Raw genomic sequence first — 15,216 nt, 5'->3', positions numbered from 1 at the left:
GGTCATCAGAGATGAAAACTCTCCCGTTTTGGGGCTTTGTATGGCCATATCCCATCCCTTCCTCATCACTCCTCACCTCCCCAGAGATTGTTTCATTAGTTTGACAAGTGCAATATTGTGTTTTTTAATAAGTTTTCACCACAATGTTTGTGGACTACGGCGGCTGTCCGCGAATCCAACATGGCGGGTGTTTCCCAAAAATATGACGCACCTCTTGCTTTTCACCATCCAATCAGCGGGCACGTCGCATGTCTGCGGGCATCACGCTGCCCTATGGACCAATCGGAGGCCCGTCTGTGGACTGAACAGGGAAGTAGCTCCATGGACCGGACCCAGATATCACTAATTCTGTTTTACCTACTTTTTGGCTGTTTAAAAAAAGGATGCATCTACACCAAATTTACTAAAGCATAAATTCGGGACCAAGCCGCCGCTCCTGCAGCAAATTTGGTGAAAATCCATCCAGCGGTTTGGGCTGTAGAAGTGAGCAAAATCTTTTTTCAATTGCATCTATGGGAAACACAACATATTTTGGGACCCCCCGCCCCCTATAACTTTACCCCCACCTGCATGAAACCTCGCCATCAATCTAACTGGGCCATATTTTCTATTTTTTAGGTTTCGTGAGGATTCATCCAGGGGAATGAAGTTATAAGCAAAGTTATAAGACTTCCAAAAAGGGCTCTTCCTATGGGTTGAGCAACTTAACCATAACTACACAGCTGCTGCTGCAGGCATTTTAATATAACTAGTTAAAGAAATTATTGAAGTTAATGTGTATGTAGATCTGCCAAGGTGTTATATATGGGTATTCTCAGAGCACAACCATAATGGTGTCTCACCTTGAGGTCACTGGGCAGCAGGAATTGGCAGATGAAAGCAGAGGACTCTTTCTTATAAATGGTGGCACTCAGTGGGAGGCCCTCTTGGCCCCCTTCCACTCCTCTAAGACCATTATTAATGTTTACCGAAATGGCACCACCTTGGTCCAAGGCCCTCAGGCCAACCTCCTTCTTTTTGATAGACGCTTCATCAATTTCCTTTCTTCTCCTGCTGTCCCTTTTTTCCCTTCTCCGGCGCCTCTGCCTCCACCCTCTGCCACCGCTTTGGCTTCTTCATCCTCCTGCTTGGCTACCTTGCCCTCTCCTCCTTCCTCCTCTGCCCACCCTCAGTTTCCTTCTACACTTCCGCAGGGCGTACCTCTGACCTGTACCCCTCCACAGAAGTCTTTGAAGGGTGGCAACCTTCTCCACATTGCCAATCTCAACTCCCGCTCAGCTGTCAAACACTCCTCCGACATCTGCCATCTCCTGTAAGAACTCGACCTTGATGTTCTCAGTCTCTCCAAGACATGGTTCACGGCCAGATGTGTCACGAGTTTTAACACTCTCCTCCCTGATGGCTACAAGATCCTCTCCATGCTCAGATCCAACCGTCCTGGTGGGGGTGTAGCCTTGATCTTCCCAGAGAGGATCCCTGCCTCTATCATTTCTATGCAGGTCTACTCCTCCTTTGAATGCCTGGTCTGCAGGCTCTCTCTCTTCTGGCTGCTCTCTTACTGTGGTTACGATCTACCGGCCGCCTGGCCAGGTACCTCCTTCCACTCTCAGTGGGGGACCTCTCCTCTTCCCTCCTTGCTTCTACTGCTGAACTCCCTCCTCCTCCTCGGAGATCTGAATATCAACCTCTGCAACTCTTTCTCTCTCTATTCTTCCCTCTGGGCCGACTCACTCCGCAGGGCACACCTTGGATGTTCTGATCTACTCAGGCCTCCCCCTCTTTATCGCCCTCACAACTCCTCTCTCCTGGAGTAACCACTTTCTTCTCTCCTCTCATCCCTCTCTACCCCTCAGGCCGAGCCAACTCCAGCTTTGCCACCCACCTCCTCAGTCATCCGACCCATGAAGTGCATGTCAGTTGAGGCTTTCTCCGCCACTTACTCTCCCCTCTCCTGCACCTCTGGCTGACTCACATCCTGATACAGCCCTTTCCAACCTCCATTCTTCTATCTCTGACACTCTTGATGTACTTGCCCCTATCATGAGGATCCACTTGAAGCCCAAAGCCAAGTGCAACACTTGGTACGACACAGACCTCGTCACCCTTAAATGCAAGTGTGGGGTGGCTGAAAGGAAATGGCGATCTGAAAACACAAGGGTGTTCCTGAGTGAACTAAGTTGAAAACATCATTTATATAGCTATTAGTAATTATTCAGCTGGTAGCCTAAACAGCAGTTTATATCAAATTGTCAGTATTGAATTTACTGGTATCTCACCAGTCAAGGTAACCTTATGAGAGTAAAGTGGGTACACTAGTATAGAAAAATAAACTTTCTTTTATTTTTTTGTTTATAGCAGAGAGAATAACAATTTGATGAGTACATAATACAGCAGAGAACATACATAAACAACACAGTTTATACAAACGAAGAACACTGGTTGACCAATTCCGTCAATGAAAATAGAATTATACAGAGATTAACGAAAGTATGGGTACAGCCCCATAATAGACTATACATATGCAAACAGCATATGCATACTGCCGAAAAAATGGTTTAATATTGGCAGAAAAAATATATGCCAAGATAGTTAATAGAAATAGAACTATCCCTGGCTGACCCTTACTTGTTTTAGGGGTAAAGGAAATGGCGGGCATCATGTGCACCCTCTGACAAACTGGTCAGCCGCCTGCTTCAAAGGCAGTGGCAACTCTCTGACCACTCTAAGAAGAGAACTCACATCCAAGCCTGTGTCTCTGTGGTATCTAACAACTCGGCCAAACTCTTTAAAATCTGCAAGGAGATGGCCAATCCTGCTGCAGTCTCTACCTCTCCTGTCCCTTCCCAGTTCCTCTGCATGGCCTTGGATTCACAGTTCATCTCTAAAACCTAGGACATCCTGTCCACCCCCTCTTCCTCTCCTGCTTCTTCCTCTACATTTTCTTTTCCTCTTCTTCTGGCCTTCCTATGGCCGCCTCTCCTCCTCTCTTCTCTTCCTTTCCTTTGTTCACCCCTGACGATGTTTCTAGACAAGTCTGATCTATAAAAGTCTCATCAATCCAAGTTCTTCCCTGTTAATCAAGGACCATACTGACACCCTCGCTCCATCCTTGGCCAACACTCTGCACCCACTATTTTGCACTGGAACCTTCCCTTACCCTCTGAGTCACTTCCCTATGCACCCTCTTCTTAAGAAACCCTCAGCCGACCCCTCCTGTCCGACTATCGCCAGATCTCCATTACTCCTTTTCTGGGCAAACTCTTGGAAAAGCTGGCCATCTCCCAGCTTAACCTTCACACTGAATCTGTTGGTTGTCTCTACGGCCATCAGTCCGGCTTCAGAGCAGCCAGAAGCATGGAAACTGCTCTCCTGAAGATCCATGAAGACATGCTCTCAAACCTTGACACTAACCATCCTTCTGTCCTCATCCTCCTCGATCTCCCTTCTGCTTTCGATACTGTCAACCATCTCATCCTGCTGAACCGGCTCAGTGATAACCTGGGTTTCACTGATCAAGCCCTGGCCTGGCTGACATGCTTTCTTCTGACCGACCCTGCCGGGTCCAACTTGGGTCCTTCCTCTCCTCTATCTCTCCCTCTACCTCTGGTGTTCCCCAGGGGTCTCATTTTTATCCTTGGCTGTTCAACCAATACCTGGCACCTCTCGCCCACTGCATAGCTGCTCTCTGCTCCAACTTTCAGTGCTATGCGCATGACACTCGGCTCGCCTTCAGGCTCCCCTCAGCCGCCTCTTCTCTCTCTTTCAATCCGGATTGTCTGTCTGCAATCCAGGAGTGGTGTGCCGCCAATGATCTCTGCCTTAATGCCAGTAAGACGGAGATCCTCCTCATCAGCTCACCAGCACCTTCCTTTCCTCTCACTCTCTAGCCGCCCACTCTCAGCCCTCTTCCTACCTGTGTGGCTTAGAACCTCAGGGTCATCTTCAACTCCACATTCCCCTTCTCTCCTCACACCTGTGACGTCTTTAAGAAGTCAAACTACCAGCTGCACCTCCTCAGAGGTATTCTTCTTTCCTCACTTTCCCCCAGAAGCTCACTGTCTTCAGAGCTTTTCCAACTACCATGCATAGGAGCTGCGCTATTCTTTAGCATGTGGTCCTAGCACCCATAGCTAGGGAGCACCCATCCTCATATATCCTCCACTTATGAGGGGGCTGTAGACTTGAGGATTATGACTCTGATGCCTCTTTTTCAACATCTGCAGGCATCCCCCACTTCTCCCCTGGATCTGCAATTCAATGAACTCCACATACTCGTCTGTTGGTGAACACAGCAACCTGAACAGAGTGCTTCAGAGAGTTTCGTCCAAACGGGCTGTTAGCTCCACCAGTACTCATACCTTAGATGTACTGTAGATGGTACAAGCTTTTTGAGACCAAGTGATCAATATAAGATGTCTGATTTGATAGCCTAATTGTGTTCCTTATCCATTCGTTAACATTTGATGACAGGTTTGTAGACAGATGCTGTGTTCACATCGGCGTGAATCGTGCCAACGTTTTTAGTTGGCTCTCTCAGGATTGCCACTGCTTACATTAACCTCAGTAATGTCGAACAAATAGGTAGGAGGGGTCCTTGGGAATCTATTCTTATTCTGAAAATCTCTTGTCCACACACCAATATTTTGCAGTGCACAAAGTAAACCTTTACATCAACCACAAGAAACAGTGCTCTAAGGTTTATGCTGGAGTCGCCTAGTGCTAGGTGAAGTATTGCTACTTAGGTGCTTGACAATAATTGCAAAATATCAGCCAACAAGAACCACATTAGAGACGCAGAAATTAATGTTAAACACAAACTCCTTTTATTCACTCTAATTATTCCTTGTAATTTGTTTCTTCAAATTGTAAAGCTATTTTTTAACAGAACATGACTTCATACCACCACCACTACACATCGGATCACTTTTTCACTCAAGTTAAATTTGTAATACTTGTGTGTGTGTCCTGGTTGCCTTATTCATATTGTTATGTAACCCCCATGTCATTTCATTAGATGCTGAATGCTTTTTCCCCTGTTTAACTTACAAGGAGATAGGCACATGCTGCCTAGGATCTAACGGATGCGTCGGATCAGAAGTGTCTGGTGTGATATCATGTTGATTGTTCATTGGTGGGGGGGCCTCTGCTCTAAGGTGACAGTGGTCTGGCAGTAGTTTGCAGCATGGTAGCAGTGAAGCAGAAAGTGAGTAACAGTCTGCATAACGAACTTTGGACTGAAACAAGAAACAACTATCGGCCTTGATAGATCTGGCTAAGAACGAGGCTATCACCATCATGCCAGCTGACAAAGGAGGGGCTACGGTGATCATGGACACGCATGACTACAAGAACATGGTCGACGCACACTTACAGGATCCAACTAGCTACCAGATTCTCCCCAGGGATCCCACCAACAATCTGAGGACTCTTGATAGGCAGTGTTGTGGAAGAAGCATTAGCCGAAGGATATATAAGTCCAAGAGAGGCATTGTTTTTCACACCAACACATCCACGCTTGCCACCGTTTTGAGCCATGCCTAAAATCCACAAAGGCCTGACACCACCACCAGGGCGTCCGATTGTATCTGGTATCAACTCGATACTCGAACCCCTAGCGCAATTTGTCGATTATTTCATAAAGAATGAAGTACCCAAGATGAAAGCCTATATCAAAGACTACAGCCATGCTGATCCTTTTAGACACCTTGCAGTTTGACAAGGAAACTCAATGGCTAGTCACCATGGACATGGAGTCCCTCTATACCAAGATCCCGCAGAAGGCGACTCTGTCCAGGGTAAAAAAAACTTACCAGAATCTGGTATAGAATTGTACAATTTCATCATCCAGCTAGCCAAAACTGACTAGGAACTTCTTTTTATGCGACAATACCTTTTTTCAACAGATATCAGGGACGGCCATGGGTGCGACATTTGCCCCCAGCTTGGCCAATCTATATGCAGACATATTTGAGAAAAACCACATATACCACACCAGCAACCTGTTCCTACATCAGATTAAGACCTTGGCGGAGGTACATAGATGATGTTTTCATGATCTTTCAAGGTACAATTCAAGAACTGAGATCATTCCATCTCCGGATCATGAGTGCAACCCTTATCTTAAATTCACTTTGGACCTGAATAAAGAGAACCTACACTTCCTTGACCTCCAGATTGCCACATGTGACGGGTGCCTGTGTTCAAAAGTATATAAAAAACACACAGACCGCAACTCTCTGTTAGAATATTCCAGCTACAATCCACAAGCTCTGAGAGATAATCTCCAATTCAGACAGTTTTTGAGATATCAATGTCTCTGCACGAATACCTCAGACTACATGGCCCAAGTAAAAATCTTAAAAACACATTTGGTGAACCGTGGATATCCAAAACGTATTGTGAATACCACGTACAAACTGGCGCGGAACATCCCAAGAGAGATTACAATCCAGCAAGATTAAAAAGCCCCCACAAGAGAAAACATCACAGCGGTCTTCAGTTATTCCCCACTGTTTAATAAAATCAAAAAGGATATTCAAAGATTTTGGCCTATCATGAACACAGGAGAGCATCCTCTCCCAATGCCCTCTTTCGCCTTGAAACAAATGCAGAATCTGAGGGATAAACTGGTAAAAACACTGCCTGAACAGAGCGAGCGTACTGCTCACACCAACCAACACTATGGACCAGCAAGCCTCCGACTGGGCATTCACCATGTGGGCAATGTTCCATGTGTGTACAAACTAGACGCAGTGCACAAATAGATATAGGGTGGAAGACCCCATGGGTACAGAAGACTTTTACAAATTGCAATAGCTCTGGAGTCATTTACCTCATCACCTGTCCCTACAATTTGAAATATGACGGGATCAGTACTCGGGCAGTGAGATAAAGAAACTGACAGCACCACTAGTATCCCACTTTGTGGCAGAAGGGCACAGTCCAGATGAGTTTCACTGGACGATCATCGAAAAGATCTGCCCACCCAGACGGGGAGGCAATTTCCGCAATCTTTTACTTCGAAGAGAACAAAGTTAGATATTTAGGCTAGATAGACACAATAGGTGTCTGAATGAAGCTGTGCAGTGGCATGAGCTGGCAGTATGATCGCAGTAGCCTTTTTTCGTGACAGTATGTGATGACATACACAGCCGGTCCACTAATAGCCAAGAAAAATAGCGACTATCCCATCAAATAAGAGCCAATAGAGTCCACTTACTGACTGCATAATAACAACATGCAGAGAGTTAATCATGAGGACTGGCATGAGGCAATAAGTGGTAATATGTTCAGCCCTTATATCTGCACTAACTCTTTTGGCTACATTGTGCTATGCTACACATGGCAGACCTATTTACAGCTAAGCCAAATAGCGGCAATCCCAACAAATAAGAGCCCATCAGGAATAGACTCCATCTCCCAACTGTGCTAGAATAACATGCACAAGGTTAATCATGAGCGCCGGCACGAGGAACCAATTGGTAATGTTCACGTTCCCTCCAAGATGCCGCTACACCGCAGACTGCTATCATTACATGTGTAGATTTGGAAGGCTATAGCCGGCTGCGCAATCACAATATTGTATGCTTTTCTAGCACGCACATTGTCCCTATTAGATATGGCAACCTGTGAGATGATAGTCGTTATCAGAATATTGCACAACGAATAGTAGACTTTTGAATGCAGTTGATGTGCACATACTCTGTTAAGCACAGACACAGCACTAAGCTAAACAGCTCCAACATGGCTGCTCTGCTCAACAGCAGCAGAACAGCCTCACGAATAACCACGTCCCCAGTGACGTGCTAGGAAAAGCTCTGTTTCATTTACCAACTCACAGCCGGCAGTTCCTATAGCCAGCATACAAGAGTAGCAGCGACCGACTGGCAATGTTACGTTTTCCAACATGTAAGAGGACGTCACTGCCACCTTTCAAGAATCCTGTGCCTTGCCAGTTTGGAAAGTGTGCTCACGAATTCCCGCTTCTCTCCCCAGTACGAGGGAAATCAAATGACTGGGGTCACTCGCCTGGCAGACCACTGCAGTAGCGATAGCCCTGCAACGTAACGCCTCTTCATAGGTAAGCGGCATTGTTTTTGTTGCATTTACACAAGATATTGAATAAATCCCGCTTTTACATTACGAGTGTGACGAATTGAGCATAACAGCACGCTTGGCTCGTCCACGGAAGAACCTTTGTTTCCCAGATTCATGGTGGCGCCATCTCTCATAAACACATGTCGGATGACTTTCTGTGTCTTTCTAGACAACTGAGAGGTGATGCACCCTACTAGGACACTTGAGACTTTGGGGAAGCCCATCACTCCCCTTCCGTTCCTTCACTTCCTTCCCATTCTCGCATCTACTATAGGATACCAGACACGTCCTACTAACTAGACACTGCCAACAAGGCTTATGGTAAAAAACTGCACGACTGCATAGTACTAACTTAGACACAGTCTGAATGTTAGGCAGCTGGGAATAACTCCCAGGTCTTCACCTTTTTGTCTCTCTCTAGGGGACGGAGGTACCGCCCGATCTGCCATTGCGGACCATACTTGGAGCAATGCCAATAATAGAAGCAATCAGTTCCTGAAGAAGATTACCCTAATCGCATTGGTCATCGAAACCGGTCGACCCAAGGATCATGAGATCTCTCATGATTAAGATGATGTTCCCATAAGATAGACTGAACACGTCAGACTAACAACCTCCCCTAGGGAGCCTTTGGCCGCTAGAGGATCCCACACTGGTTGGGTTCTTTTTTGTTTTAACATTACAGCACAAGAGCTGATGTCTGGAAGGTTTTTATCCAGTTGGTGAATAAATATACAGGAAACCCTGGTAGAAGCAACCTTCCACATTATAGAGTAGAGACCAGATCTAATGCCAACTGTATCAACCATTACTTGCGCTGGTCTTTTTATTTGAATGTGATTGAGTAAACTGTATATTTGTTGATGAGGGAAAGTTCTCTTGCTACCCCTATTAGATAGGCGGTGCTCCACCGGCCACCTAGGGAGAGCCTGCCCTGCTAGCGTGAGGGTGTGCTTCTCTTGTGGGACAGTCTATTTGTGTGTTTTTGTGATAGTAATATGTAAGTGTCAACTACTATATATACATACTCCTATACCCGTTTTGTTTTGTTACAACTGTGACTGAACCATTGACTGTGAAAGGACAGGGCAACAGGACCTGCCTACGGGGAGATTGCGTTTGGTTTTGGTTTTCAAGTGATTAATGCAAGTGATTTCCTGACTGAAAGGAATCACATTTAGGAATTTCTCAAATTCGCCACTGGCTTAGTGGGGAGCGGAGGGGAGAATCCTAACACATAGGGACAGGAAATCTGCAATTGTGTGACTCTAGCCATGACAGAGGTTAGGCATAATTGAGACACCAGGAAAGGTGTTGGACATCATTATGGCTTGAGGACACGCTTACGGACGAGAGTAGGTACTTTAAGCAAATGAAAACCAAGAATAGGACAGGAAAGAAGGTCCTTTTATTGATCTTTGAAGGTTGAAAAGTGACCTGTCGCAATTGCTTCTTCAGCAGAGCTGCCTGGCTCAATCCCTGATTGAATTCAATATAGTTTGGAAACAATTGTTATTGCAGGATCAAAATAAGGATTTGATGAGCAGGAGCTAAAAGCAGCTCCTGGTTTTCAGCATCCTAGAGTAGGCAGGAGCTACCCCAGAGGAACGAGGAACTAGTACCTAGAGTGCCGCATGTTAAAAGTCCACATGAGATGCAAAACCTACATTTATGTTTATTGCATACGACCCATTATGTTATTAATGTCTTCTGCATGTGCCCCAGTGTCCATTATACACATTCTGAAACTCACATAGGTATGTGTGTGTGTGGTACCAGATGACCTAGGCGTCAAAAGTAGCTTCAGGGAGCTGTTGGTGCCAAGCAAGCTAAGCTCTCCTAGGCTATAACCTCGTACCTTGTATATTGCATCCAGTCTAAGCCTATTATATGTGTGAGTTTTTTGTCACTTCTCCTGTACTGATATTTAATCTTGCAGTGCTCGGTTACCGTGGAATGGAATTGGTGATTGTCATCTAATATGCATTGAGTGGTCGCGAAAAGGCAGAACCTGCAGTTGCAGCCAATGCGAACAGGATTCCCAAACTGAATCAGTTTAGACCACATGCTCCACTCATTAGCAAAGCGTGCTGCAACTATTTCACGGGTGTGTCCCTGTGTCCCATCCCCCACAAAGCACTAGCAACTGACTTTGTCAAGGACGCAACACAACCCAACTCCGCACTTTGTATTCTCTGCATGTTGACGCTGAAAGGATGAAGTTAGAGGGCAATAGTCTACCTGTGCAATGAGGTGCAGTCTTCTAACGCAGAGCTATTTGCCATATGATGTATAAGAGTGTAATGCGAACCTGCACTTTCTAGTATCCCAGAAATCGTGACTTCCTTAAGCTCAAGACTAAACTCCTTTCACCTTTGTTTACTGCAGGGTCCTGAATTAATGAATAAATATGTGGGGGAATCTGAAAGAGCTGTGCGAGAGGTAAGAGACACTGACATCTTCAGTCTAAAATATGATTTACTGTATGCATTGCTCATTCCGTTTAGTGCCCCATTCAATAAATGACTGTAGGACATGAACATAGCATTGAATTAGGATGGGCAGAGAACAGACCCATTTAGGAAAAGGGGATTATGATGATGCAATGGAAGGGCATAGACTGCTGGTAGGTGAATACAGACATGAAGGCTATTGCAATGTGAAGCTATTTATTAATATAACTGTGTCCTTGAATGTTGCCTTCTTTAATGGTTTTATTATTTTATTCTAGATTGTGTAATAGCTGTTCCCCCTTTAGCACTGTGACCTATGAGTCCCACAAAAAATCTGGTCCAGCTCTCACTTTGTCATTGGCATAGCAGTCCTCTGTGTGCCTGAACACTCTGTTGTATGGCTAGTACAACGTCTTTAAACTAATCATCTCTGCTGATAATTGACCATAAATCTAACATCTTTCCAGACTACGGTCTGCTGAAGGGCTATTCACCCCACAGCGCTTGGGGGCCATAGCAATGACAGGAGGTGCTATACAAATGTCAAGAAGCATAATGTATAAGGGCAACCAACACTCGTTCTCTTTTCTCCAGCGGTGGCCAATCTGGTATGGCTCGTAGTGGGTGAGATCTTTTGCGTTAATCTATCCTTTTGTGTCCACAGCACTCATTGCACAAATCCAATTCCTGGCTCTCACACCACCGCCAGGTGGCACGGCTTTATCAGAATCCCTGCTGGTCATCAGCAGCTGGGATGCAATATGATTCTCTGGTTTGTAGCCCCCACAAATCACAGGATCTCTTGGGCACCCCTGCAGGCCATCACACATCCACAACATGCCTTAACGTAATACCCCCACCACACTTGTAATGACCTCCATGAATATGGGAAGCTCTTGACCCATCTTTTGATTACATTTTCTATTTGTCACAACACTAAAAACGATATATTCATCTCAACAATCACTGTCCCCCACCCTTATGTTTTCATGACTCCACAGGTTGCGAGTTAAATCTGTCGGTTTCTCTCTCTCTGACTTTTCGCACTTTTCTCTTTTCTGCTCTCCTTTGCCTCATTTCCTGTTTCACCCCAAGGGCCCCGGGCTAACTGCCACCCTGTGCGGGAACCCAAATTTGCCTCTCCATGAGCAAGGCTCTGCACTTTAAGACCACTATGGTGGTGATGGGCGCATTACAAAAGAAAAATAACATATCAGATCGAACTCTAAGGAATTGTTTATTTCTTTACAGTGGACACTTCTTTTTTTTGTTGCAGAAACATCTTGAACATGGTGTGCTATGTGTACCAGAGTTGGGTGTGAGTTCCGGTGGAGATCGATTTTAATAACCAGGGAAACATGTAATTGGACGTATATATTGGGTTTTTTCAGAGCTACATTGCAAATGTTTACCGTGTGAGGCACAGGGAGATAGTGATTTGGCCAGACTCAAGTGCCGAAGCTCGGATTGGAACACAGGTCTTTAGGTGTTACAAATCAGCAAGGCACCAGAACATAGTTCATTTCCAATGGTGGGAAAATCATTTTTATTAAACTAAAGCTGGCAAATAACACCCTACTGCCACAAACAACTTATGACTCCAGATTATTGTAAACTCCAGAACGTTTCATTTTAGCATTGTCCAGTGTCTCAGGACCATTGCACTAGAATAACAAAGAAGAGCATAAGGGAAAGTAGCTGCCAGAAAAAGGAAGTCTTTATTCACGGCCTGGAGATTCGAACAGATCCACTGAACTGCCAAAAAAGATCTCAGAGTGGCGGTCTACTTTTATAAAGTTACAAAATGTTCAGTCAGCAAAAGCATCATCCCGAACATGGCACGACCGATTTACACACAGTGTTCTCATCATATGTGAACCATTCTTAAAACAGGATTCCTCCATGCCTAGCGCTTTACATAGCACGGCCCGCACCACGTGGGAAGAACACTCCCTTCCTCGCACTTCGTGCCCGGTCCCTAGCATCAAATAGCACAGTTTCCCCAAAGCCCTTGGTCGTCCTTCTGTTGTGACAGCTGCTTGGCTCTGCAATTGACAAAAAGAATATCCACCTAGTTTGGTTGCTCATGGTTTCTTTTGCAAACGATTTTTGCAAACCCCTAAATACTGCTTTTCGCTAGCACAACAGAATATGTTTCACAAATACTGTTTTTATAAATCCCAAACATTGCCTTTTCCCCTTCACTATTGTCATGATCCCTATCCCCAGGCATCCGGACCAAGCCCATCAGCCCCGGGAGCAGCCATCTAGACATTTAGTAAAACCTCAGCAGCCCCGGCTAGGGGCTATCTGGGTTCAGTCCTGGCGCCTTAGGCGCCAGGCTCATACTAGGAATCAGTCCTGGCGCCTAAGGCGCCAGGCTCGGTTCTACGTTATTTCTCCACAGTATTTTTCATTGTGGGTTTTTTCATTGCCATTTTTTTTCTCGAAAAACTCATCTTTTTTTTTGTTTTGTTTTTTGGGGGGGTTACCCCCCTTTTTTTATTCCCTTACACCCACAACCATAAATTAAATTTTTTAACCCCCCCCAAAAAAAAAACGATTAGTTTTTTTTTCGAAATAAAAACGGCGATGAAAAAACACGCAATGAAAAATACCGCGGTGAAATGCGTGTATACCGCCAGGCTCATAGTCATTACTTACCTCAGGCAGACCATGCTGCAAATGACTCCAATCCAACATGAAGCCTGAAAGGGACTATTTTTCTACAGGGACTATTTTTTTACTCGGGTGTGGTTCTAGGGACTTATTACCTGGGACTACTTTTGAGGCTATTTAAACCACACCCGACCAGCAACACACGCTTCGCGTTATTCTGCATCCAGCAGCGTAACACTCACTGTGCCTGCAGCCTGCATCCAGTCTTCTGCCACGCCCGCCTCGAATCTGGAGCTCCTAAAACAAAGAGGAAAGAAAGGGACAAGGTTAGAAAACAAACTTATCTCTATTCCACACCTGATTCTGGATCCATCTTGTCTCCGGACCTGTAAAGAACATCATTTCTGCACGCGCCGCACCTCCAGCTGCAGTGCCGCGCCATACTCGCCAGTCTTCACAGCATCCTTCGGGTTGGCATTGTCTCCATAATTTCTTCGCTGAACTTCGGCACCTACGAGACAAAAGAAAACCACAAGGTGAGCCGAGGGAACCAACAAATATAATTCTTACCACCATAGACTTACCTGATTTACCACCGGAGGCATCCTTTTGTGACTCTCCATATTTAGACAAAACAACACGTTTTCCTCGTGCAACATTTACCGGACAGCGCTGGGTAATACAGACTCTTACTTGAGCGCCACCAGCTGCCACAAGAGCATCTTTTCACGAGCCAGCTGCAAGACAAGAAAGGAAGGGAGGAACAAGATTGAACATCGGACATATTGAACTCTATGAACTTAATACTTACTGGTCCTCACCAGGAACCTCAGAGTCAATACTCTCCGGAACTCTCCCGAGCCTTCAGACCAGTGAAGTAACTGGAACGGACGCGCCCCTGCAAATCCACGCAGGATGGAGAGCTCATCTTTCAAGAATATAAAGTGAGATTGCTGTGAGGGCATTTCGGAGGTGATTAGTTGGGGTGTCATCACTTGAATCCACAAGTGGCTAAATCCATCTCTCCACTTGCAGGAGAATATTACTACGGGTTAAGCAGACAAGATTAGGAGGGCAGATCCAGTCAGTCATCGCTGCACTACGCATCACGTGGGTGGAGACCGCAGCTGTCCGGGTCCGACCGACGCCACTGTGGGAGCCCGGTGAGGATAACGCTATCCCATCAAAAACAACTTCACCTCAGGTCTCCAAAAGTACAAACAAGGAAAATGTGTGGCACAGAGATAGAGGGCAGAATTGGGAGGGGTGAGGGATACAACTCTGCAAATACACACAGTGGGCCTCATTACACGGTAGGCGGTGAGCCATGGCGCTATTAGCGCCATGGCTCATGCCGGTAAAATACCGGCACTGCCTTGGCGGAAAGGGGATTTACCGCCCCATTCCAAGGTTGGAGGGGCGGTAAATCCCCCTTCCACCATTGCCCTTCCCCATTCCCATTTCTGCCCCATAGGGCTCTATGGGAATGGGGAAGGCGCTAATTACGGCACCGCAATTTTGCGGTGCCGTAATTAGCTCTGAGGTCCCTTAGCGGGTTGGATTTTAACGCCTGCAAAAAGCAGGCGTTAAATCCCCCAACCCGCAAAGGGACCTCGTAGTAAGGCGGTAAGGTAATGAGGCCCAGTATATTTTATTAGGTAATCCTCCATCCATCCAAAACTAGCCAAAGGATGTACTCGGCAATGTTCAGTTTGATCTTAGATTAACATCCAGACACCCCTTAATAACAACAACAGTTGGTATTTCCCTTAAAAACATAGCCTTTGCAAATTGAGCTAACTGGTGATCCCAGGGTTGGTTCCCTCTTACGTATTTCAGGAAGGAGTGTACTCCAGCAGGCCTGGCTGAGTGCAAAACCTCCACATCTTCCCACAGAGACACTAACCTTTTTTTTATTATAATACAAATAAAAGTAGCTTTTTATACACAAATACAAAATGAGTATACATAAAAAAAAACACAAATTCAATAACATATATTGAAGACTTGCATAGAGCCACATAAATCGCCACCCATCACCCTCCTG

The 15,216-nt window shown here is 45.6% G+C and overlaps 1 protein-coding gene across 1 annotated transcript in view; it reads left to right on the top strand.

Annotated features, from left to right (window-relative positions):
- The window catches only part of AFG2A (AFG2 AAA ATPase homolog A), a 2,695,729-nt gene that overhangs the window by 1,171,939 nt on the left and 1,508,574 nt on the right, over window positions 1-15,216 (top strand). The window contains exon 12 of the mRNA XM_069631126.1: window positions 10,486-10,539. Within this exon, the coding sequence (XP_069487227.1) occupies window positions 10,486-10,539 (54 nt within the window). The remainder of the gene's footprint in view (window positions 1-10,485; window positions 10,540-15,216) is intronic.

Source organism: Ambystoma mexicanum, chromosome 6q, assembly GCF_040938575.1.
Source record: "Ambystoma mexicanum isolate Mex_15411 chromosome 6q, UKY_AmexF1_1, whole genome shotgun sequence".
NCBI classification, from domain to species: domain Eukaryota; kingdom Metazoa; phylum Chordata; class Amphibia; order Caudata; family Ambystomatidae; genus Ambystoma; species Ambystoma mexicanum.
The sequence above is the reverse complement of the archived record's forward strand: the minus strand, read 5'-3'. Positions and strand labels throughout refer to the sequence as shown.